This window comes from Anolis carolinensis, chromosome 5, assembly GCF_035594765.1.
Source record: "Anolis carolinensis isolate JA03-04 chromosome 5, rAnoCar3.1.pri, whole genome shotgun sequence".
NCBI classification, from domain to species: domain Eukaryota; kingdom Metazoa; phylum Chordata; class Lepidosauria; order Squamata; family Dactyloidae; genus Anolis; species Anolis carolinensis.
This window is the reverse complement of record NC_085845.1, coordinates 173,723,804-173,750,749: the sequence shown is the minus strand read 5'-3', so window position 1 is coordinate 173,750,749 and position 26,946 is coordinate 173,723,804. Positions and strand designations below refer to the sequence as shown.

General features: G+C 44.1%; 1 protein-coding gene across 1 annotated transcript in view; it reads left to right on the top strand.

The window, feature by feature from the left end:
* The window catches only part of sh3bp1 (SH3 domain binding protein 1), a 49,551-nt gene extending 23,887 nt beyond the window's left edge, over positions 1-25,664 (top strand). The window contains exons 14-20 of the mRNA XM_062982747.1: positions 6,752-6,868; positions 8,676-8,773; positions 10,346-10,475; positions 12,793-12,902; positions 13,916-14,319; positions 20,914-21,895; positions 23,938-25,664. Of these exons, the coding sequence (XP_062838817.1) occupies positions 6,752-6,868; positions 8,676-8,773; positions 10,346-10,475; positions 12,793-12,902; positions 13,916-14,319; positions 20,914-21,895; positions 23,938-24,263 (2,167 nt within the window). The 3' untranslated portion in view covers positions 24,264-25,664. The remainder of the gene's footprint in view (positions 1-6,751; positions 6,869-8,675; positions 8,774-10,345; positions 10,476-12,792; positions 12,903-13,915; positions 14,320-20,913; positions 21,896-23,937) is intronic.
* Positions 25,665-26,946: the final 1,282 nt, after the last annotated feature.

Genomic DNA, 26,946 nt, shown 5'->3' with positions numbered 1-26,946 from the left:
TGGAATCCCTGCATTTGCATATACATACTTAATGAGATACCTTGGAGATGGGACCAAGTCTAAACACAATATTCATTTATGTTTCTTATATACGTTACACACCTACCCTGAGGGTAATTTCATTCACATTATTACATTCGTCCATGAAGCAATGGTACATCGAACTATTTAAAAGTAAAGGTGCCACTATCTTAGCCACCTATATGGACAATTTTATATTGTGGAATATTTTTGAGTTCCGGGTAAGGATGCTCAACCTGTCAAGGACAGAACGCCACGAGATTCAAAGTAACAGAGTTTATTAGGTTACAGAACTCAAAACAAGCCCGTAAAACACAAGGGCCAGGCAGTATTTGCCTTTAGGAGCAAAAAGGGGCAAAATAAATGTTCAAAAGATAAACCGGATTAAACCGGAGTTTAATCCGGGTAAAAAACAAACTGCTTGCTTCAGCCTGAATATAAACAAAACGAGAGCCAAGAACAAAAGATACAAAGAATGCAACTAATTGGCAGCAGATTCCTCTCTGCTGCCAACACAGTGTTTACAGTAACTTGCGTCGCTCCCACACACACACAGCAGACAGGATCTTCCAGCACGAACAAATCAGCCAGGGAATGCAACAGTAGAGTAGACCAGTTCCGTTCCGTAGTTCAAAGCCAGAAGCAGACGTTTGTAGTTTTCCCAAGTCCAAGAAGGGGATGAAGCCAAGCCGTGGTCAGTTCAGTCCGGGTATTCAAAGCAGGAGATGGCGTCCGTCAGGAAGACGACGGAAGGTCAAGCTAATAAGAGTAAGCACAGGTTTGCACAAACAAATGCCCACACAATCCCTCCCGCCGTCTGACCCTGGATTCCAATCAACTTACGTCTCAGCACAGGAAAGCACACAAGTCTTCAGGGAAGCGTCCCACACACACACGGATCCCAAGCGTTTGCCCAGATTACCTTGCCCAACACAATTTGCAATTGCTCCCAAGCCCCATTTTATGCCAGTTACAAATCTTCATCACTGTCAGCTGTCCTCCTTAACCCGGGCGTTTCCTCATCACTTTCCTCGTCAGAGCTGGAACACCTCTGACTACGCCCAACAGCATCTCCAGCTGTGGATCCCGTCCCATCCCTCCAGCTAAGCCATGGATCTGATCCTGAAGGTCCCCATTCATCTTCTGCCCCATCATGGCCAGTGGCACCCAATTCCTCCCTTACCCGAGTCCAATCCATCTCATCCTCCTCCGAGCTAACCTGCCCCTCCTCCATTCTCTCCGTAAACCCCTCGAAAGACTCTTCATCAGATGGTGCTGCAAATATGTCTCGCAGTCTTTTTCTCTCTCGCTCCTCGAGAGTATCTGACTCTCGAGGAGTCTTACGCCCACGCCTGTCAGTAACAGAGCCACGAGGCTCAATCATAACACTATCCCCTCTCACAAAGGCCTCCTCCCCCGATGGTGGAGAAGTGGCAGTGATACCCTCTGCTATAGCACCACGACGACTAGAGGTATCAAGTTTCAACAACGAACGATGAAAGACTGGATGGACCTTTAAACTAGACGGTAAACGCAAACGAAACGCAACGGAAGAAATCTTTTTAACGATAGGAAAGGGACCCAAAAACCGAGGCGCAAACTTTCCCCCAGCCTGCTTAATATATTTGGAAGATAACCACACCAAATCCCCTTCTTCCAACTCCTCCCCTGCCTGCCTGTGGCGGTCAGCCTGAGTCTTCTGCGTTGCCTTAGCTTCCAACAGTAAGCGACGGGCAACATCGTGCAATGCAGCCATTTCCGTAGAGCGGTACACAGGGTCCGAAGAGACCACATTGGTCGACGGCGCCACACCTCCCCGTGGGTGAAAACCATAAGTAAGCTCAAATGGCGTATGCTGACTAGACGTGTGCACCGCATTGTTGTAAGCAAATTCCGCCACCGGTAACCACTTTACCCAAGCCGTGGGTTGATCTAAACAAAAACAACGCAAATACTGCTCTAAGAGCCCATTAACCCGTTCCGACTGTCCATCCGTTTGCGGATGGAAGGCTGAAGACACGTTTAACTTAGTCCCCAAACACTCATGGAAGTGTTTCCAAAAGCGTGACACAAATTGCGGAGCCCTATCTGAAATAATCACCTCGGGTGCTCCGTGCAAACGATAGATGTGCTTTGTAAATAGTAAGGCCAACGTAGGGGCCGCCGGAATGGTTGAACAAGGAATAAAATGAGCCAGTTTACTAAATAAATCCACCACCACCCAAATACAAGTATAACCCCCAGACTTAGGCAAATCTGAAATAAAATCCATGGAAATGATTTGCCATGGCCTCTCCGGAACAGGTAAAGACGATAACAACCCTCTAGGGCGCCCAACAGGCGTCTTACTCTGCTGACAAACGGCGCAGCTGTCACAAAAGCGCAGAATGTCTTGCCGCATCTTTGGCCACCAGTAGCTCCTGGTGATAAGCTGTACGGTCTTGAACCTGCCAAAGTGCCCAGCCATGGGTTCGTCATGGTGGGCTCTAATCACCTCCAACCTGAGGGCCCCCACTGGTACGTAAACCTGCCCCCTATGCACCAATACCCCGTCTTGATCCTGGAGATGCGGCAGTATGGTACGGTTACCTGCAGAGAGCAGCATCAGTTGCTCCTGAGTCCACACATCATCCTTCTGAGCCTCAAGGATCTGGTCATGTAACCCAAGCTCATTATCTACAACACACAGAGAGGCAGTAGGCAAGATGGTCTGACATACTACCTGCTCATTGGTCTTAAATTCCGGCTTGCGGGATAAAGCATCGGCCCGCAAATTTGCCTTCCCCTCCACGAACTGCACCTTGAAGTTAAACCTGGAGAAAAACAAAGCCCAGCGGATTTGACGCTGGTTTAACTTCTTTGCTGTTTGCAAGTGCTCTAAGTTCTTGTGATCAGACCTGACCACGATCTGGTGCCGTGCCCCTTCAAGCCAGTGCCGCCACACCTCAAACGCCACCTTAATCGCCAACAACTCCTTCTCCCATATGGTATAGTTCTGCTCGAAGGGTGTTAGTTGCCGCGAGTAAAATCCACAGGGACGCAAGGTCCCTGAGGAATCCTTCTGAGACAATACAGCCCCCAACGCGTAGCTAGAAGCGTCCGCTTCTACCACGAACGGTTTGTCAACATCAGGATGGGTTAGTATGTTGTCCGATTGAAAACTAGACTTAAGTCGTAGAAACGCCTCGTGAGCTTCCCGCCCCCACACAAATGGCTGTTTCTTGCGCAGAAGCTGCGTCAAAGGTACCGTGAGCTTTGCAAAGTTCGGAATAAATTCCCGGTAGTAATTAGCGAAACCTAAGAACCTTTGTACATCCTTCTTAGTCTTTAGCTCTTGCCATGAGTTGACGGCGTCAACCTTATGTGGGTCCATCTTAAGTTCCCTACCTGACACTACATGACCTAGGAACTCCACTTCAGGCACATGAAAGACGCACTTGGAAGCCTTGGCGAAGAGCCCATTAGCCCGCAGACGGTGCAGAACCTGCTTGACATGTTGACGGTGTTCTTTCTCGTCCTTAGAAAAAATCAAGATATCATCCAAATAAATCACTAAAAATTGGTCAATTAGGTCCCTAAACACATCGTTCATGAACCTCTGGAAGACCGCGGGAGCATTACAAAGCCCAAAAGGCATGACTCGGAACTCGTGGCATCCGAAGCACGTATTAAATGCCGTCTTCCACTCATCCCCTTCCCGTATACGGATTAAGTTATAGGCCCCCCGCAGGTCAAGCTTGGTAAAGACCTTAGCCCCTTGCACCCTTGATAACAGTTCCGAGATTAAGGGTAGTGGGTACCTATCCCGAATGGTGTATTTGTTTAGGATCCGATAGTCGCAGACCAGCCTAAGTTCCCCAGTCTTTTTGGCTACAAAGAATACTGGTGCCGCAGTTGGAGAACTAGATGGGCGAATAAACCCCTTGGCTAAATTTTCATCTAGAAACTCCCGCAAAGCTTGCCTTTCCGGTACAGTCAAGGCATATAGCCTCCCTGCTGGCAATTTCGCACCTTCTGCCAACTTGATGGCGCAATCATAAGGCCTGTGCGGTGGTAATTTGTCCGCATCCCTTTTACAAAATACATCAGAGAACTCCCCATACTCAGCAGGCACTCCTTCCATATCAGAGTGAGTAACATTTAGAGTGCAACAATCCTGCCTCTTTAAGATCACCTTACGTGTAGCCCAATCTACTTGTGGGTTTACTACAGCTAGCCAATCCATCCCCAGGATCACATCATATCTAGGCAAGCTTGTAATATCCCACACAAACGTTCCCGTTACTCCCTGCACCTCCCACGTTACTGCTGAGGTTTCATGGTTAACCACCCCAGTCTCCAGCAGTCTCCCATCTGCTCCTTCCACCCACACGTCGCATGCCTTGCGCACTCTAGGAATGCCATGCTTCTTAGCAAACTCAATATCTACATAAGAGACCGTAGCCCCTGAGTCCAGCAGTGCCAAAGTAGAAACAAGTTCCCTTCCCCCAACAGATAATGTAATGGGTACGAAAACATGCTTCCTCCCCTCAGTTGACTGCTTGAGGAGCCCTAGTGCGTTGGACTCACGTCGCACTAGGGCTGGCCTTTTCCCGAAAACTGGGAAGGTTTCACATTACAGTTTTTGGCAAAATGCCCAGCATTCCCACAGTACAAACACAAGCCCAGCTGCCTCCTACGGCTCTTTTCCTCGGTAGACAGCTTTTTAAAGACCCCAAGCTCCATAGGCTCTTCCCCCATCACCACAGGTGCCCTGGTTACATGCATAGATGGCGCACACATTGCTTTTGAGTGTTTACGAGCCTCGAACCTTGCGTCTAAGCGCAGCACCTTGGCAACTAAGGCGTCCCAACTTTCAGCCGGCTCCAAGCGTGCTAATTCATCCTGGAGCATATCACTTAACCCAGCAGTAAATAAAAGCATGAATGCATTTTCCCCCCAATCCAGCTGGTGGCGATACATGTTAAACTTATTTAAGTAATCCAAAACAGTCCCCTTTCCCTGTTTTAACCGATACAAAGCCCACCCAGCATTCTCTGTGCGGAGAGGATCCCCAAAAGTATCAATTAACAACTTTTTGAAATCATTCAAATTGTCCTTGACTGGGTCATTGCCCAAAATTAAATTAGTGGCCCATTGTCCTGCGGAACCGGTCAACAAACTCAAAATAAAGGCCACCTTACTAGTGTCTGTAGGAAAAGCATGAACGCTGAGCTGAGAAAAATAAAGCTCCACTTGTGCCAAAAAGGTTGGCAACTTGCACCTGGTTCCGTCAAAGCGTTCAGGAGTCAAAACATGTCCTTTCACAGCAAAAGCTGTTTGGCTTACGGTAAAAGCCGTTTGCAGTTGGTCAAACTTGGCCCTTAATTCATCCATCGTCTTCCTGACGGGTTTATTGCTGCAATAAACTTTTTATTGGTGTTGGGCAATCTGTCAAGGACAGAACGCCACGAGATTCAAAGTAACAGAGTTTATTAGGTTACAGAACTCAAAACAAGCCCGTAAAACACAAGGGCCAGGCAGTATTTGCCTTTAGGAGCAAAAAGGGGCAAAATAAATGTTCAAAAGATAAACCGGATTAAACCGGAGTTTAATCCGGGTAAAAAACAAACTGCTTGCTTCAGCCTGAATATAAACAAAACGAGAGCCAAGAACAAAAGATACAAAGAATGCAACTAATTGGCAGCAGATTCCTCTCTGCTGCCAACACAGTGTTTACAGTAACTTGCGTCGCTCCCACACACACACAGCAGACAGGATCTTCCAGCACGAACAAATCAGCCAGGGAATGCAACAGTAGAGTAGACCAGTTCCGTTCCGTAGTTCAAAGCCAGAAGCAGACGTTTGTAGTTTTCCCAAGTCCAAGAAGGGGATGAAGCCAAGCCGTGGTCAGTTCAGTCCGGGTATTCAAAGCAGGAGATGGCGTCCGTCAGGAAGACGACGGAAGGTCAAGCTAATAAGAGTAAGCACAGGTGTGCACAAACAAATGCCCACACAATCCCTCCCGCCGTCTGACCCTGGATTCCAATCAACTTACGTCTCAGCACAGGAAAGCACACAAGTCTTCAGGGAAGCGTCCCACACACACACGGATCCCAAGCGTTTGCCCAGATTACCTTGCCCAACACAATTTGCAATTGCTCCCAAGCCCCATTTTATGCCAGTTACAAATCTTCATCACTGTCAGCTGTCCTCCTTAACCCGGGCGTTTCCTCATCACTTTCCTCGTCAGAGCTGGAACACCTCTGACTACGCCCAACAGCATCTCCAGCTGTGGATCCCGTCCCATCCCTCCAGCTAAGCCATGGATCTGATCCTGAAGGTCCCCATTCATCTTCTGCCCCATCATGGCCAGTGGCACCCAATTCCTCCCTTACCCGAGTCCAATCCATCTCATCCTCCTCCGAGCTAACCTGCCCCTCCTCCATTCTCTCCGTAAACCCCTCGAAAGACTCTTCATCAGATGGTGCTGCAAATATGTCTCGCAGTCTTTTTCTCTCTCGCTCCTCGAGAGTATCTGACTCTCGAGGAGTCTTACGCCCACGCCTGTCAGTAACAGAGCCACGAGGCTCAATCATAACACAACCTGTATATATAAAGAGTGAAAGAGAGAAGTCTACACTTATTCAGTTACTGTTTCCCGGTGGGATTTTTTATATCCCTGATTAGCATGCAGCAGATAAATCAAGGGAGTGTTTTGCTTGTTTTACTAATTGCCATTTCCTAACAGATACTTGATCCGTTTTTTGGCCAAACTGGCTGAACAACAGGAAGTGAATAAAATGACCCCAAGCAACATTGCCATTGTCCTAGGGCCTAACCTGTTGTGGCCACAACAGACTGAAGGGTAATGTACAGAGCTGACTGGAAGAAAAAATGGTTTTGTATATATTTAGTGACTGAACTCTTTGGAAATGTGGACATGCATTAGTTACAACTCTTAATGCAGTATATCAGAGCAGGGCTCCATGACAATTTGGTGGACTCCAGTTCCCATCAGCTTAGATAATGGTGACACATTTATTTATTTATTTATTTATTTGCAGTATTTATATTCCGCCTTTCTCACCCCAAAGGGGACTCCGGGCAGATCACAATGTACATATACATGGCGAACATTCAATGCCATAGACATACGACACACAGAGACAGAGACACAGAGGCTATTTAACATTCTCCAGCTTCTGGCTTCATGAGGGTATGCTCGATTCCAGCCACAAGGGGAGCTGCTGCTTCATCATCCACTGATGGATGGAATACTTCCTCATCTTCTGCACATTTCTGGAGATTTTATGGTGTCATAAATTAGTTAAATTAGCCTCCCCATACTTAAATTCCTACTTGACAGATGCAACTGTCTTTCAGCTGCATAGGTCAACAGCAAGCTGGACTATTAATGGTCAGGAGCTTACCCTGACCCAGGCTGGCTTTGAACTCATGATCTCTCGGTCAGTAGTGATTTATTGCAGCTAGCTACTAACCAGCTGTGCCACAGCCCAGAGTGAAATTTTGTTCAATAACATTTGGGGGGCCAAAGTCCTGTGCTGGAAATATACCATACCAAGAATACCATATGATCTTTCTTTCCTACCCTGATGCCCTCCAGACGTTTTTGAGAACCATCATCCCAGGCTGTATGACCATTTGCCATACTGACTGAGGATAATGGGAGGTATAATGTAAGACATTCCAAGGCCACCAGGTTGTTATCCAAAGCAACCTCTTTCAGAATTAGGAAACTGGAAAATTCTAAAAGGCAATGCAGTAAAATGATGAAAGAAGATCAATTCATCCAATGTCTCTCTTCTAGCATAGACTTGAAAAAAATGAAAATGTTCCCCAAGTAACCTGTAGCAAGTCTAGCAAAAGGAATGATTACACAATGTAACACGTTTTTGGACCCTGGGTTATAAATGTCATTTCCTAATTTGTGCTATCATAAAAACATTGAAAATGATTATTAAACTGCAAAAACTTAGTTTTTGCGGGACATCCTGAAGCACATTTTGCTAGTTTTTCCATGAATAGTTCGAGTCTCAACCAATTTAATATTGTTTGTGGCGAACACAAATACAAAGTTTCTGGAATGTAAGAACTACTTTTCAAATTACCACACAATTAAACAGGAAATAACATTTTCAAACCAGGAACAGAAAACTTTTCAAATGTTGTTACATAACTTTAGCTGTTGTTAAAACAAACACCTATCAACAGGAACTAGGATCTTCCATTAAAAAAAGAGGAAGAAACTGATCAGGTTGCTATGCCCAAAGGGAAACAAACAAATATCTGACGCATTCTCCTCTCAGTCTTAATGAGAGTGACACATTAAATCACAGTCTGTCATAATCATTCCTACTGTTCAAATGTTTTTTTCTGAATTATAAAATTCTCTTAACATAAAAAGCCATGCTGACTCAGAACAAAGGGTTTTGTCAATCCAGTATTTTTTGTTCCTGATGTTTCAAGTAACATAGTACGGAAAAAGCCTACCAGCAGGACATAAAAATAAAAGCACCCTCATAATCATATTTCTCAACAAACAGATATTGAGAGGCATATTAAATAGGCCTTTAATGTGTTTCAGTAGAGATACATTCCCTAATGCTTGTATCATTTAATTAACATTGTTCATGTTGGCTTCTTTCTCCTAGGTGCCCAGCGCAGCTAGACATGGCTTCTGTATCCTCCATTCAAGTTGTAGGCGTTGTGGAACCCTTAATCCAAAATGCTGAGATACTCTTTCCAGGAGGTATCCAATTCTCTGTTGGCTTGAATTATTTTTACAGTGTATAGCAAGACTGGGGGCAACCTCTCTTTCAGCTATGGTAGAATTCAAAAACACAGCCTTGTTATTCTGGTTAAGTATGCAAAAGGATCTTGTATCACCTTTGAGACTGAGAGAAAGCATAAGCTTTCATATAACTTAGCATCTCTCTTCAAAGGTTTCTGCTACCAACTTCTTTCTCTCAGAATTCATCAACTCTGTAGAATTAATGCAATTTGAGATCACTTTAACTGCCATGGTTCAGTGTTGCGGAATCATAGAAGTTGTAGTCTTTAACTTTCCCTGTAAAATAGCGCTTGTTCCTCAAGAAATGGCAGCTCCTATGGTTCCATAGCATTGAGCCATGACAGTTAAAGCGGTGTCAAATTGGATTAATTATGCAGTGTAGATGCACCCTCAATCTCAAAGGTACTACAAGTTTTCTTTGCATTCAGATGTGCTAGTGCAAGAAAGGTTGGAGCCCCAGGTGGCACAGAGAGTTTAACTGCTGAGCTGCTGAACTTGCTGACCAAAAGGTTAGCGGTTCGAATCTGGGGAGCAGGGTGAGCTCCTGCTGTTAGCCCCAGCTTCTGCTGACCTAGCAGTTCAAAAACATGCAAATGTGAGTAGATAAATAGGTACCGCTCCGGCAGGAAGGTAACAGTACTCCATGCAATCATGCTGACTTCATGACCTTGGAGGTGTCTATGGACAATGCCGGCTCTTCAGCTTAGAAATGGAGATGAGCACCAACCCCCAGAGTCAGACACAACTAGACTTAATGTCAGGGGAAAACCTTTACTTTTACCTAATGCAAGAAAGAACTGGAAGACGTTTTGTACTTATAATTATTATGGGAAGTCAATTTTGTACTACATCCCTTCTCAAGCTAGTGCCCTGCTGTTCTGTTGTACTAAACCGCTTGTAATTCTCAGCTATCATCTCCATCTGATGAGAGTTGCAATGCAGTATCTGATGAGATCCCCGTGTTTGGGAGTACTGGCATGCTTTGAGAATTAACAATGCACTACAATAGGGACTTTGGGTGCATTTTGCTTTCTCTAGCAAATTTCCTCTGCAAGTTTATTTAGCAAGTTTCTTCTGGGGAAATAGTCCATGTCAAGGAGCAGCAATCTGAGTCCATTTGTAAAGGAAAACAGTCAAGACTCTTATCTCCAGTTAAGATGAAACCATAGAAAAGAGAAGAACATACAATTTCATTTTATATTATAACTGTCTTTGAAGCTACTGTACTACTAAAAAGATCTTGAAATAGGTAGGTAGGTAGAAAGATTGTCCATTTCTAAAACAATGTTCACACATTCAGTATTCATTCACTTATGTAACCATCCAGTTTGAATAGATTCTTATAAAAGGTACTCTCCTCTTGATGCTAGATGAGTTGATTCCTAAGAATTACAAAGTTCATCTGTCTCATGACTCTTAGTGATGGATAGTAAAACTTGAATCTCTTGCTGCAAGAAAGGACTGCAAAATCAAAATGGTTATGTTTTAGCCTTAATATTGTCTCATTTATTTTTGCTTCTTCTTTTTTAGATATTGACTTCCATGTCTCTGGCCTGTTCTCGCCAGCATTAGTCACCAAACAGAGTGAGATCCCCACAACAGAAGAGCCCACATTTTCAGTTCTCCCTGCTGAACCTGCTTCACCATCACCCAGGGAAAGGTATAGTTAAGAACATAATGACTCATTTAGAACAGTGAAACAAATTCATCATTATTAGAATTAGTAGTAGTGATTCTTCAAGTGGTGTCATCAAGCCATGCTGTAATCTTGACAAACAACACATTTGATAAAATCATACACCAAGCATTTTACATTCTAAGAACTAAACTACATAAATTATATTCATAGATAACAGGGAACTGAACCTCATTCTCTCTTACTCCAAAGAAAGCATGTATAGACATGATCTTACAAACAGGTAGTGGGGACTGAAACGTTTCATCTATTCTCATTTTCTTTATCAATCTGAAGGAACTGAGTTTTGAAGTGGAATTGTGTTTGTTTATGTGGGAGGTTTATTTATGTGGGAGCAGGATTTAATATGAAAAATAGGTACAATCTTCCCTACCTGAACATGTTGATTCATTCCCAATTGGCATCTAATTGGCTTCTTGAGCTGAGAAAACTGAGCCACATTGTGCATATTTTGCCCACAAATTTTACATTACATAAATGCATTTAGGAAAATATTAACTAGCCAAAGGAAGTGCTTTAAACATTATCATAGGATCTAGCACAGCAACATACCATTTACCTATTCCTACAGGTATCAATATACTGGGGCCAGCTATATCAGAGGGTCAGAATTTTTTTTCGTGCCAGGAGTAACTTGAAAAACTGCAAGTCGTTTCTGGTGTGAGAGAATTGGCCATCTGCAAGGACATTGCCCAGGGATGCCCAGATGTTTGATGTTTTGTCATCCTTGTGGAGGGCTTCCCTCATGTCCCTGCATGGGGAGCTGGAACTGACAGAGGGAGCTCACCCGCTCTCTCTAAATTCGAACTGCCAGCCTGTTGGTCAGCAATCCTGCCAGCACAAGGATTTAACCCATTGCGCCACTGGACTCAGAAGACTGGAATATCAGGTTCTCAAAACCAGAAAGAAATCTTGTGGCTGATAGACATTCTTATCTGTCAAAGGGTCAGATTATATGACTGTGTACCATCACAATACCATAAAAAAACATTTCAACTCCACATTTTTGGAGCTACCAAGAACATTTCCTGGAAAAAAAAATCCCTTATTTTCTTCTAGCATGCTAAAACATGAGTGACCAAGTTCCCAATTTAAGTGTTGGAATCAAAAGGCTTAAGTATTACAATATATCCATAAATATAAGGAAAGGCAAAAGGGCTGGGGAAACAACCAAGACCATCTGTCTGCCCCTTCCCATTGATTAATTGATACACGTATTAATGCTATTTACTTCCTCCACCCTTTATCAGTAATGTTTGTAAACATCTAAAAGATAACCTTTTGATATCAATATATTAAAAGCTCAAAATCAAGATGAGTTTGAGAATACTTTCCCCCACTTTAATATACTGTACATAATATATCTGAAAACCTCCTTTTAAAAACATGTGATGTTCACTATCAATACAAGAATCTATAAGTCCTACAGATAAATCTATATCTACATTATCTATATCTATATCCATAATAAAAGGGTGTCCGCTCACACAGACAGCCTCCGGCCTCCACAAACAGGCTATAGTTCCCAGTGCTGAGGAGCCAGCAAGTCACTCCCTTTCACTGACATTGCGGTTACAGCGAGCGCCATGAACATGTAGTTCAAACCCTGCCAATGTCCTCCCCAAACACTAAGGCCCGCCACCCAAGGAATGCTTTTATTTCGGGATCATTTCATCCTAGATTTTGCGTTTTTCTCCACCACTATCAGGCATCCCAGGGTTCTCCATTGCTTTGGCATTTGCATGACCCCGCCTACTGCCCTTCCCTTTCAAATCTGTCTGCATAACAAACAGAGCAGAACTCTACACTTACTGGAGGAGTTTGGGGAATTGACTCCATATGGTGTCAATTATGCTGGATCTACATTGCCCTATATCCCAGGATCTGATCCCAGGTTTTCTGCTTTAAACTGGATCATATGAGCCCACACTGCCAGATAATCTGGGATAAACAGAAAACCTGGCATCAAATCCTGGGATATAAGCCCTGTCTGGAAGGATCCCTTTTCCACCTTGGCTGACCAGTGTGGAGTGATGTATCACTAGGTGTGCTGTGTTTTAATTGTTTAAAAAATTAATGTTTTTAAAATAGTGTTTTAAATTAGTATACTTTTCAATGTGTCAAAAACGCATTTCATATTGTTTTAACTACTCTGTTTTAATTTATCCTGTAAAATGCTTCGAATTCCATTTGGTAGAAAAGCACGATAACTAACAAAAAACAAACACACACAGAATATCATCATCTTCCAAGTCTTACAAGCCTTTCCTCTCACTGGCAGGAAAACCCCTGTTATGAGTCCAGGCCCAGCCCAAAAGGAGACCCAGGTTTTCACTGAAACAGCCATTCCCTTGTCTACCCCTGTTCCTGCTGATGAACCTTCACGGAAAAGTAAGTCAGATTCTTATGGATGCTTCTGCATCAACCATTTTCCTGGAGTGAATGCCTTCTGTTGTCTCATCTGTTCTGGACCATATCAATGATAACGTCAGTATCAAAACTGTGGGAGGGGTGTCCCCCCCCCCACACACACACAGTCATCTTCTGTCTACCCAAAACTGCTTTTCATTTATGGCCATTTTTGGGCTTTGTCCAGGTTTGCAGTACAATTCTTGCATGTGCAAGATTTTCTTAAAGGGTTAGTAGGTTGAATTTAGACTTAGCCATTTTTAGAATAGATGAATGAATAATTCCTGTAGTATAAGAAGGAAATATGTCTCTGTATATGTCATTTATAAACATAAAGTAGGAAGATGCTATTGCATTTGTGTCCTGCTTGTGGACTTTCCGTGGTGTCTGGCTAATCTCTCTATTAACAAAACGTTCAACTATGTGGACCTTTGGTCTGACCTAGCAGGTCTTAGAAGGAAGGACAAACTCCACAGCCTGAGATTATTGCACCCGAGATGGGCACTAGTACTGCACTATTTGTCCATTATTTGTGGGGGGGTTTGTTCTATTTAATGCCAAAAGGTCTTAGAAGCCTTTTATGCATCTAAATTTATATTTCCTACAGATGCAGCTGTATTGCTTGGAACTTGCATTACAAACTGATAGTAAAGGAGGGGGCCAAGTGTTGCATTTTTGTGAAAAGAGAGGTATATGGCAAATGGCAAGCCCAGATTTTGAAATATTAAACTTCATGGACTTTGACTTCCACAATCTATATTTTTATATTCTCTCAAAATTGGGTACAATAGCTTTTTGGACTAAAAGTCCAAGAATTTCCTACCTAGTTCTGGAAAATACACCTGAGGATGAATATTGAGAAGGGAGAAACATGCATGGTGCTAAAAAGTACTGTAGGAAAATAGCTACAAGATACATATCTCATAGATAAAGAGTAATTCCTGCAAAAATAGGTATCTTAAAACCTGGATTTTATTCATTGTTTTCCTTTTCAGCAAAGCGTGTGGCTCCAGCAAGACCCACAGTGCCTCCCCCACCACTAGTTCCGCCCCGAACTCCTCCTCCGGTGGGCCTTCAAAGCCAGCCTCTTGCCCCAGAGTCTCCCTCCACCCCCAAAGCCCTGCCTCGGAGAACTGCAGGAGGATCCGTGCGCGTTCCCTCGGTGCCACCACCACTTCCACCTCAGCCAGCCAAGCGTCAGAGCCGCACCTCTGTGTCATCCACAAAGCTTCCTCCCGAATTTACAAGCAACGAAGCAGCTGAAGGCAAAGAGCCACCTCCAGATGTAGAAACATCCAAAGATTGGGCCTCAGTGCCAACAGAGCCTGATCAGCCATGCAGTGTGGAAAGGAGCAGCTCTCCACCTCCCTCTGATATGAAATCTGAGACTCTGGAGAATGAATGAGAGAAAGAAGGAATTCTGGGGACCACTGTTTCTGACTGTCAATTTTAAGAAAGGTATAAGATCTGATGCTGATGGGTACGTCACGTGTGGCTGACACCTCTTGTTGGAAGACCAATGCATTGGAAATGATTTCTGCAACTGTGCTGCTTTAAAGCCAGTATAAAGGTCTTCAATCTCCAAAAGAAAGTACTCTCTTTCCATGTGCCTCCACTCCTTACCACTCCTATTTCAGAGCTTCGAAAAGTTACTTTTTTTACCATGAGCCATGTCAGCAGGGAGATTCTGAAAGCTATAATCCAAAAAGATTTTCCAAACTCTGCCTTTTTCTGCACTCATGAATGACACCTCTTCTTTGTGTGGCCTGCTCTCTCCTCATGGGAACATTTTCACCTAAAATTTGTCGAAGAGCACCCAGATACAAAGCCGAACCTACATTTTACAGACAATGAACCAACAAAATTCCAGGCAAGTAGTTGATCATTTTTTAATATTTGTCCACATTAAAAACCCAAAACAAGTATAACATAGTCACAGTACACTCTGGATATGTTGGGCCACAACTCTCACCCTGTCTAGAGATGGTGCAGTTCAGCATTATCTGTAAGGCACGAGATTACAAAAGCCTTTCCTTGATGCAAAAGCTTATTTGGCTGGAAACATAAAAAATAAGAGCCCTTGTACCTGCTGCCTAAAGTGGGGTAGTCCTGAGTTCTACTATTCAATTTACCTCCACATTCTGTGTAACACACAATCACTTACTAGGGACCTTGCCCTTTTTTCTGATCATGCTTCTGAAATGTAGGGTCTATTGAAAAGCCATAGTACACAATCATTTCATACTATTCCCTTTGCCAGATCATCTCTGTGTGTTTTATCTGCCTTTAAGTAGTTTCTGGAAAAGTAATTTTTGGACCTACAAATTCCAGAATCCCTTTGTTACAGCAGCTAGGAGCCTTGCTGATTTGAAGATTCTGGGAGCTTATCGCCCAATAAGCTCTCATTTAAAGTCAAATGAGAGCTATCTTGTAGAGTTTTAATTTCTGTGAATGTGAAGCAATATTTCTCACTTTCTGCGGTGGGCTAACACATTCTACAATTACTCAAACAGTCATAACATTGAACAGAAACATGTAAGTATAATGCTGTAGGAATATCTAGAAAGAGAGAAACAACAGTTAATTCAAAAAGTACAGTTCACACGATTCCTGGGAAATGGAAGACTGTTAAACCCCATTTTCATTTACAGTGCAGACATGTACTAAGAATTCCTTCATATCTGGTACCCTTATGACTGAAGGGATGTCATCGATTTATTTTTATACATAAATGGTAAATTATTTTTTTACAGGTAGGGTCATATTTATGGCTAATGTGAAAAGGAGTACGTTCCTTCATTTTTTTAAAGAATGTATTTGCTTGTATCAGGGATTTGTTTATTTCTTGGTCTCAATAAAACACTGCATAATGTAATTGATCTGGAGTTTTCCACGGCATCTTAAAGCATAATAAAAATATTACAGCATGTTGTCAAAAATCAGACACCTCTTCACCATGTGAAACCTTAGGTGGTGATTATTATTTCTTTAAGAGTTTGCACTTTTTTTTCTTTAACCCAAGCTGCAGTCTCATTACTACGAGTTGAAAAATGAAGATCATGCTTCTGTAAATGTATATAAATGTTTCTGTATCTATATCCTGTACTTCTTGCAAGATGTGTTGAAATTGAGTTAGAAGCAGAACAAGCAGTGCTATAAATAATGAGTTGTTGGCCCACATCCTTCTCTAGAACAACAAGTGTATGCTTCTACTTTTAGAGAGAAGTGAAGTTGCTTATAAAATGTACCCTCAAGATTTGGAGTTTCTTCTGGAAATTTAGGGAAATGTTCCTCTACCTATATCCTGTACCTCTTGCAAGATGTGGTAAAGTTTGATTAGAAGCAGGACAAGCAGCTCTATAAATAGTGAGTTGTTGGCCCAAATCCTTCTCTAAAACAGCAAGTGCATGCTTCTACTTTTAGAGAGATGTGAGTTTCCTTATAAATGTACTCTCAAGAACTATCTGATTTGGAGTTTCCTGCCCATGGGAGGGAACAATGGAGAGCTGGTGGGGAAAAAAAACCCAAATTATCATAACAATCAGAGACACTGGGCTAAAGCAGTGTTTCTCAACCTGTACTCCTCCAGGTGTTTTGAACTTCAGCTCCCAGAAATCCCAGCCAGTTTACCAGCTGTTAGAAATTATGGGAGCTGAAGTCCAAAACTTCTGGAGGAGCACAGTTTGAGAAACTCTGGTCTAAAGTATTTGGGGTTAAACCCATTTAAAACAGATTTAATTTTAGGAATGGAAAACACATAAAGTCAACTGCATCTAGAATCACATAGTTTCAAAACTACAATGATCTTTAGTTCTAAGTCAATACTTTCCTTGTGAAGTTAATTCTCCAGTACCAAGGCAGTACATGCCTATTTAACTGTGAATATGCATTTATATCTTGCAGGCCCCTCTTAGATACTCAGCTGATCAGCATATGGTTAGATAAGACCTTTAGTTTGATCCTGCATTGAGTCGTTTCCTTAGCAGTAAGTGTCACTATATTAAACGGAGCATATTCCCACCTGCCAGATAAAACTATTACGATTTCGACCTTCGGTTTTATGTGTAGCAGAAAGGTAATTACTAAGAACCTAAGAAAAACCCTTTTGCATCAGACCACAGACCTGTTTAGCCCAGTATTCTCTTCAACCAACAGATACCTAAGGGAAGCTCACCAGCTAAGCTTGGAAATGTTGCTCTTTGACTTCCATTCTTCCAGGGTTATTGTTATTGTCCTCCTTCAATTCGTTTCTGACTGATGGTGACCCTAAGGCAAATGTACTTACGTTTTCTTGGAAAGATAAGTTCAAAATAATGATTGACTTGACCATTAATCTTAAACTGAACTCACCCATTGCTTCTAAAAGGGATTCAAACCCTGGTCTTTGTTGTCATAGTCCAACACTCAGTCCTCTAGACCAGGGTTCTCAAAGTGTGCTCTGTGGAGCCCATGGGGCTCCATGAAGCATACTGAGGGGCTCCACAGTTCCTTCCTCCTCCTTCTCTCCCTCCAAGCTATTCCTCCTCTTTCCTGCTCCTTTCCCTCTCCACACACTGCTTGCCACCAAAAGCCTTTCTGCCTCACCTTCCTTGCTCCCAAAACCCTGTTTCCCTCCTGCCACTCAGGGAGTGCTTTGATTGTGCTTTTCCTGTATGATATAAACACTCCCTAGGGCTCCACGAGAAATGTTTGCTTCAAAAAGGCTCTGCGGCTGAAAACGAACCTCTGCTCTAGACTACACAGGATCTCTATGGTGTTGCAGGATAGGTTTGTGGAGTGACTTATAGTTTTCAAATCACAACCGCTGTGGAATTGCTGCAGCCTGGACAAGCAAGTGCCCCAAAGGCAAGCAAAACCTAGCAGAATCCATTCACAGCAAAAATGTTTTAGTCAGTTAATCAGCTTGTCAGCAGAGTACAACTGCAGCATCTCACCTTATCCACATACTGTTTAGTAAACACCACAGATTTGGTTTTTCATCCAAAAAATAATAGCAAGCTTTAATCCTCACAGTTGCACTATTTACAGCTATTTATTTATTTATTATGTCAGAAGCAAATTGAGAATACAGCTATAATGTATAAAAGCCACAGACAAAGTTAAAAACTTGACATTATGCTAAATTTCCTTTGACCAGAAGCTAGCCACTCCAAGTGCCTTTGGTGTCACTGTAAGAAGGTCCTCCACTGTGCATGTGGCAGGGCAGACTGCATTGTAGTAAGTGGTCTATGGTTTGCTCTTCTCTACGCTCCACTTTGAAGCCCCATTTCTTAAGGTTAGCTCTGCATCTCGTGGTGCAAGAGCACAGTCTGCTCAGTGTCTTCCAAGTCGTGCAGTCTTCCTTGTGCCCAGGGGGAAGTTTCTCATCCATTACTGATTGAGGTTATGAGTTTTTACCTGCCTCTTTTGGACTCTCACTTGCTGAGGTGTTCTGCGAGTATCTCTGTAGATCTTAGAAAGCTATTTTTTATTTAAGGTGTTGAGGTGCTGGCTAGAAGGGGCCACACCTCTTCAATATCCAAACAGAGGATGGGCCGGAAATGTCAGTACCTTGGCCCTTTCATTCTTGGCTGTATCTCTGTAGTTCTATTTACTATTTACAGGCTGTACAGTCAGGATACACTGATCCACAATGAGATTTGTACTTGCAAACGATTCTCAGGAAGATGTTCACAGCATGCTACACACAGGGAGAGAGACTGAGCACCACCACAAGTCACCTTCTAAGGCTATTATAGCAATTCGGATCTAGTTAAGCGCATATCGGCTGTTAGGAATTGTGGGAGTTAAACACCTGGAGGACCCAAGTTTGCCCATGCCTGATGTATACACTAGCCACTAATAGTAGGCAACACTTGAGCTACCATGAGCCCATCCTACATACTCTCTGAATCCATTGTACAGGAAATTCCCAAGTTACAAACAAGATAGGTTCTGTGGGTTTGTGCTTAATCAAATCCGCAATTGTGGAGGAACAACTGGTTGTGCTCCAATGTTAGATCAGTCAGTAAGTCAGTGGTTCTTCCTATTGCCACGACCTCTTAATACAGTTCCTTAATACACCTCATGTTGTGGTGATCCCCAACCATAAAATTATTTTCGTTGCTACTTCATAGCTGTAATTATGCTACTGTAATGAACTGTAATATAAATATCTGATCTACAGGATGTGTTTTCATTCATTGGATCAAATCTGGCACAAATGCCCAATATGCCCAAATTTGAATACTGGTGGGGTTGGGGGAGGTTGATTTTGTTATTTGGGAATTGTAGTTGCTGGGATTTATAGTTAACCAACAAAGAGCATTCCGAACTCCATCAACGATGGAATTGAACCAAACTTGGCACACAGAACTCCCATGACCAACAGAAAATACTGGAAGTGTTTGGTGGGCATTGACCTTGAGCTGTAGTTCACCTACATCCAGAGAGCACTATGGACTCCAAACAATGATAGATCTGAACCAAACTTGGAACGAATACTCAATATGTCCAAATTTGAACATTGATGGAGTTTGGGGAAAATAGACCCTGACATTTGGGGCTTGTTGTTGCTGGGATTTATAGTTCACCTACAATCAAAGAGCCCCTTGAACCCCACCAACGATAGAACTGGGCCTATGCCGTCACACCCAGGCACCTTTTAAAACTTTAGGATGTGCTGCTTCCTTTGCCCTGGTGTACTGCGGGGCCTTACTTAGAAGCTCTGGAAATCCCAGTAACCAAAGGCACTTCAAGTAGAACAATCAAAATTTTATTTTCACAAAGTCCTTGGCAGACTTGGCACATGTAATTAAAGTTGCGAATAAAAACAGTCCACTTATAAAACCTTGCAGATGTTCCTTGCTTGCTTTTCCCCTTTAGGTTGCTGGGTTAACTTCCAGCAAAGGCAAAGAGGTCCTGAGATCCTCTTCACCCTAGCTCTGAGTGGCTATCAAAAGATCTATAACTATCTAAGCTCAAAGCTAGTTTTTGAGGCCAAGTTGGTAGGGCTTCCTCCAGTGGCAAAGAAATCCGAAGATGTTATCTACCCCAGTGCCAAAGCTATTAGAAAGAACAGGTCTTTCCCCTATCTATGCTTGGCACTGGTTTTAAAGGCAGGTCAGTACTTACGATGGCCTTTTCAGAGTTGGCCTGGCTTGGCCACACAAGCACATCTATGTTGTTTCTCCTTCAGTCTAGAAGGCAGAATAGGCTTCTCAAAATGGAGTCTTCTATCCCCAGGAAAAGAGGCGGTCTCCAGAACAAAATGATACATTTGCAGGCTGCAAGCAGCAAAGACTTGCAAACAGGCTAAACTATCAGACTGCTGCAGAATCTGCAGCAACCCTGGAGCAAATGCAAACAGATGCTATTCCTACAACTATAAAAATGCAAACCAACCCTCTGGGGGACGGAACAGGGCCGAACTTCCAACACAGAACCCCCATGACCACAGAAAATACTGGAGGGATTTGAGTTCCTAAAACCATAAGAAATATGTGTTTTCCGAGGGTCTTTGGCGACCCCCCCCCTCGTGACCGCCCCCAGGGGTCCCGTCCCCCAGGTTGAGAAACACTGCTGTGGGTGAACAAGGCGATCGATGGCTTCAGACTCCTTCCTCCCCGCCTCTTCGTCAAATGTCAGTTAAACGGCTCGTTTGCAAACTCGTCAACCAGTTAGCTTTCCCTTTCAGTCTTGTCCCCGCCCTCCTTTCCCATTGGCTTGTCGCTGTTGCGATGCTCGCTTCTCTCAAGGCCATTGGTTCCGTTTTCTCCACACGCAGGATAGGCTGCCCGCTCTGTCACACCTCCCTTTCTTCAACATCATAGGCTAACAGTGTTTAGGCCCACCTCCTTGTTGCTATCGTTCTGCCAGCCGGCCGTCCGGTCTGCAAGGGGGCGGGGCTTTCATGGCCGGCTTCCTTCAAGGGATGTGGATCCTCCAGGTGCTTTGGACTTCAACTCCCACCATTCCTAACAGCCTCAGGCCCCTTCCTTTTCGCTTAGGCTGAGGGGGAAAAGTTAAGGGCCTGAGGCTGTTAGGAATGATGGGAGTTGAAGTCCAAACACCTGGAGGGCCCAAGTTGGCCCATGCCTGTTCTATCGGGTTGTCATGGCAACAGAGCGCCCTTCCTTTCCTCTTTCGCGGGCGGGGACTATTTACGTCGTCCTTCCGAGCTGCCAATCACCGTCCTTCCCTTATCCCGATTGGGCGCTTTGCCTTGTCCCCTCCTATTTCGTTCTGGGCTCGCGGAGGGATTGGCGAGCGCTGTTTCTCCCCGCGTGCCGGCCTGCGTGGCGGCGTGCCCTGCGATTGGCTGCGCGTTGGGGCGAAAGCGCGAGGGGCTGAGCGGAGGCCTGTGTTGCCGGCCATGGCGGGCTGCCGTCGGCTGAGCGGCGCGGGCCTGCGGGAGGTGCTGGGCGAGGCGCAGGGGGTGCTCTTCGACTGCGACGGCGTGCTGTGGGCCGGGGAGCGGGCGGTCCCCGGCGCGCCGGAGCTCCTGGAGCGCCTCAGCCGGAGCGGCAAGGCCGCGCTCTTCGTCTCCAACAACAGCCGCCGCTCCGTGGCCGAGCTGGAGCGCCGCTTCTCCCGCCTAGGCTTCCGCGGCGTGCGCGGCGAACAGGTCTTCAGCTCTGCGCTCTGCTCCGCGCTCTACCTCCGGCAGCGGCTCCTAGGCGAGGGCGGCGCAGGGGACTCCGCCTCCTCCTCCTCGGCCTCCTCGCCTCCGCTCCCGGGCCCGGGCACCGTCTTCGCGCTGGGCGGGGAAGGGCTCCGCGGGGAGCTCCGCGACGCCGGCCTCCGCCTCGCCGGGCAAGAAGCGGAGGAAGGCGGGGAGGCGCTGCCGGTGCGGGCCGTGCTGGTGGGCTACGACGACCAGTTCACCTTCGCCAAGCTCTCCCAGGCCTGCGCCTACCTGCGCGACCCGCACTGCCTCCTCGTGGCCACCGACCCGGACCCCTGGCACCCGCTCAGCAACGGGCAGCGCACCCCCGGTGAGAAAGGAGGCTTCCTCCGCACAAGCAGAGCGCCCTCGGCCTAACCAAAGGGAGGGGAGCCTGTCCTTGGAGGAATGGGCCTCCGATCCGGAGCTCCTCATTGGAAGGGTATATAAATCAGGCATGGGCCAAATAGGGCCTTCCAGGTGTTTTGGACCTCAACTCCCACAATTTCTAACAGCCGGAAGGGAGTTGAAGTCCAAAACACCCGGAGGGTCCAAGTTAGCCAATGCCTGCTATAGAAACAGGTGGATGTAGCGTAACTAGATTTCAGTAAGGCCTTCAACAAAGTCCCTCATGACCTTCTGACAAACTAGTCACAAAACTAGGATTAGGTGAATCTTTAATTGGCTAAGCGAATGAATCCAAAGAGTGCTCACCAATGCTTCCTCATCATCCTAGATAAAATGATGAGTGGAGTGCTGCCTGGTTCTGTTCAACATCTTTATTAATGACTTATATAAGAGGTTCTCAATCTCTAGGTCCCCAGATGTTTTGGCATTCAACTCCCAGAAATCCTTACAGCTGGTAAACTGGCTGGGGTTTCTGTAAGTTATAGGCCAAAACACCTGGGGTCCCACAGATTGAGAACCACTGATTTTGGCTCATTCCACACAGCTGAATAAAATCCCACATTTTCTGCTTTGAACTGGGTTATATGACAGTGTGGACTCAGATATCCCAGTTCACAGCCGATATTGTGGGATTTTCTGCCTTGATATTCTGGGATATATAACTGTGTGGAAGGGCCTTTAGATGAAGGGTTGGAAGGCATGATCATCAAGTTTGCAGACAACACCAAATTGGGAGGGATACCCAATATTCCAGAAGACAGGAGCAGAATCTAAAATGATCTTAACAGATTGGAGAGATGGGCCAAAATTAACTAGGTCGTGTAATAATGGCTTCAAACTACAGGAAAGGAGATTCCACCTGGACATTAGGAAGGACTGCCTAACTGTGAGAGCTGTTCAGCAGTGCAACTATCTTGTCAGCTCAGGCTCAAGAGTGTCAAAATGAAATTGTAGTCGTGTAGTCACACAAAAATAGTGGTTTATTGATTACATAAATATAGCAAGTGAGATGCAGTAATAAAATCCCAGTTAGCCCATGTCCCTTAGCTGATCAGAAAAGTCTTTTGTCATAGGTCCCCACAATAAACAAAATATTGGGTTGTTATGTTTTCCGGGCTGCCTGCCATAGATGTGGGCAAAACGTCAGGAGAGAATACTTCTAGAACATGGCCATACAGCTCGGAAAACATACAACAACCCTGTGATCCCGGCCATGAAAGCCTTCGACAACACATTAAACAAAATATTGCCTCCATGGGTTGGTTTCTTGGGTTGGATTATGGCCAACCCCACCCCCTGAAAACAAGATACGTCGTTTATCCTGGTCTTTAAATCCTTTCTCTCTTGTTCTAGAAGATGCTGACATTTTTTCAGACAATAGGCAGAAGAATCCCCAAATTAATAAAGGAATAATTTCCTAGGCATTCTGAGATGAAAATATAAGCTAATCTTGCTCAGACTTCTAGAGATGCTGCAGCTACTGGAATAAAAAGTATTATTAATGCTGCTATTGCTTTACTACAGGGCCTGTTTGATTAACTAGCAGATTCCAGTAACTATGTTATGCATCCCTTAAGCAAAGAAAACTCATAAACGAGGTGACAGAGCTTACTATGCTTCTTGCAATTCCTCTGGAAAATTTCCTGAAACTCTTAAGGCCAGGACACACATTTATCACCTCAGTGAGAATTAAACCTGCGGGAGAAGTATATATTTTAGTTATACTTTATCAAACCAATTTGGCTTGATTACGTGTGAAGGCTATGCTCTTGCCAGGATTCGAATAGTTCATGCTTTCAGATGTTGATAAATGGCCACTCCTAGAATTCCCCACCCATGGCTCTGCTGGCTTTGACTGCTAGAATTTCCAATCCAACAGATGTGTTCCCTGCACTTAGTTTGCATCTCTTATTGAAGATTAGTCCGTTGACTTGTGTGTGTATATGTGTGTTTTTTCTCCCTCAGGGACAGGAAGCCTCACTGCTGCTGTTGAAACAGCATCTGGGCGCAAAGCAACGGTGATTGGAAAGCCAAATACATACATGTTCGAATGCATTGTGGAGCGCTTTGGTGTGGATCCATCCCGCATGCTCATGGTTGGTGACCGGCTGGAGACAGACATCCTGTTTGGCAAGAACTGTGGCCTTGAAACGGTCTTGACCCTGACAGGTGTCTCGCACCTCGAGGAGGCACAGGCTTACATGGCCAGCGACAGCCCTGCGGCAAAGGACCTGGTGCCTCACTACTATGTGGACAGTATTGCAGACTTGATACCAGGCCTCGATGAGTAACAGGGAGGTTTAGATGGGCAGAGATCCTAGTCCATTCCAAACTGCCACCCAGCCCTGCTTCTGTCTCCCTCTTTCCTTATTTCTGGGGCTCATCACATTCCGGTGTTTGGTCAAGAATGAAGAAGGGTATTCATTCTTTATTCATTCTTCAGAATCTGTTTTTTTTTAAATTAATTTGGGCAGCTGTAGGGGAACAGGGAATCTAATGTGAACGTGTTGGATGTTTACAGACCAAACCAGTATTTATTTATTTATGCATTCATTCATTCATTCCCTCCATTATTTGGCATGATGTAGTAATTTATTTAAATTATTTTTGTTTTACAGTTGCCAGTAGTGGCCTTTTTACTATTGTCCTCTGCTTTATGTTGAAGCACAGTGATGTGCTTAACATTGTGCTTGCGCCAAAGCTTAAACAAGGCAACATTTGTATTAGTGTTTTTTGTGTTTCTTCTATAACTACTGCCATTCCATGCCAGTATTAGGAATTCTTGCTCCAGAACTCTAGATGGGGAAAAGGGAACATCAGAAGTAATTTCAGAAAAAACACTTTGGCCTCCACATAATGCCTCTTGGGTATACTTCCCATGTAAGCAGGGGTTTATCGTAACAGCACTGCTTGCCCCAAACTGACAATTGCCGAGGCTGAGTTTTTGATGCAAGCTTCCTGAGTGGCCCTTGCTGACACTGCTTGAGATATCTATCCACAGCAGTTTTCCCAAAGGGCTGGGCTGGAGAGAAAGTGGTCAGCTGGTTCAGTCAGATTATCAAAACCTGGAAAACGCCCTCTTCTAACTGTGAATGATATATAAAGGATTTCTTTTTGGTCTGTCTTGAGTGTCTTCTCAGGCAACAATTTTTATCAGTCCCATTTATTTTCTGCTGCTGCAATGACAAAATAAATTGCACAGGACTATTTTGTGCCATGATGTTCTGAATTGGCTGTCATTTAATCTTAATCCTCCAGCGCTAACAGCTTCCCTTCATTCTTGTCTATATAGAGACAGGGACACAGTATTGTGCCCTCCTCCCCTTTCCTTGGCTGGGTGAACCAATGAAACACATCAGTAAACTATTTAGTTCCTGTCTGTGCCTGATGGGATGCACCACAGTGGGAAAGATGGGGCCTAAACCTTGCCCCTCCATTCTTGCGTGCTTAATGGGGTGGTCATGGCATTTATAGTGCTGTCAGTGTGCCACAGCATCCTAAAATCAATCCTAGCTGCTTGTCTTTCTATGGTTTATGTATTTATTAAAGTGTTTGTATAAACTACGCTGATCAGTTGTGCCAAGGTGGGTATGGGGCCTCTAAGCCCACTCACTACCTGTACCTCCATGTTGTTGTGGTTTTCTGATATTTATTGTCATTCTGCATATAATAAAGTGCAGGTGCAAGTTGAATTGAACTCTTATTTACTTAGTAGTGTTCCTATGTGTATGTTAAATGCCCATAACATAAGAAATAACAGTATTGTCACTAAATAATACACTTCATCATCCTAACTCATTCAATTCTATTAAATTCAGCATATGACAGAAGAAGCCAAAGTGATTTGCTTGGACTGCATAGTAGCCAAGGATGACCAAGCGGGAGGTATTTGTGGACTTTGATTTCATAAACTTACCATGTGATATAATTGTAGAGAAACTAACTAATATGCTAGTATTAAGCAGTATGGCAATACTGGAGTATTTAGTTTTCATCACAAAGACTTGCAATGCGTGTGACTCTGCTAAGGTTAACATCAGGTTTGGGAATCACGGCTCTTCAGCCGTTGGATCACAGTATTCAGCCATCTGCCTTTTTTCCCTGTGGCTGGCAGAACTGCTCAGGTTTGCGGCTCAGCAATGTCCGGAAATCCACATATTCCCACCTCAGTTTTACGTTTTAATTCTTACATCATTGTAGCTCTCCCCTTCTATAAAATATCTGGAAATACAACAGTTAGATGTTCAGAAATTAAGCCTGGTTCATGTGATCTTGTAGCACAAGTGGAAAATGGCTTTGTGCCACTTGAAAGCATCCTACTTGAGATTGAACACAGGAAGGAAGGAGAAGTTAATTTCTCTAAGAAGGAATTGTGACCTCTAGAGGTTTCTTACCAGGCAGTGGAATAAGGAATTTGTTTTACTGAACTCAAATGTTAGAATTCTGCATCCTCTCCGTCTAATCATATTGTGACAATACCTCTTGTTCCTGCAAACCTGTTCTGCTGCTTTCTGTAATGGAAGTTTTACAGAAGGGCTGTTTTATTGACAGTCATGAACAGTACAGTGGGATGCTTATTGAACAGCAGGTACAAGGAGCACTGAAGCATGTAGTTACACTAATGATTTTGTTGCCCTGGGAAAATTGTATTTTTCTGTCTGGAATGCTTCTGTCCCAAGTATACAAAGAGTTTGGAGGGGATGCAGAAGTACTTCTATCTCCATTTCTGTGCAAGTTAGTATTCTGAGTAATGAAATAGCACTGGCATTCGCACTGAAAAGTCATCAGATGTAGTCATGGAACAGGGCAATATATTTAGCAGTGTATGTGTATGTGTGTGTGTGTGTGTGTGTGTGTGTGTGTGTGTGTGTGTGTATATATATATATATATATATATATATATATATATATATATATATATTCAGGCTCAGTTGAATACAAACATGGAGTGTTCAGACTATATTCGATTTCATT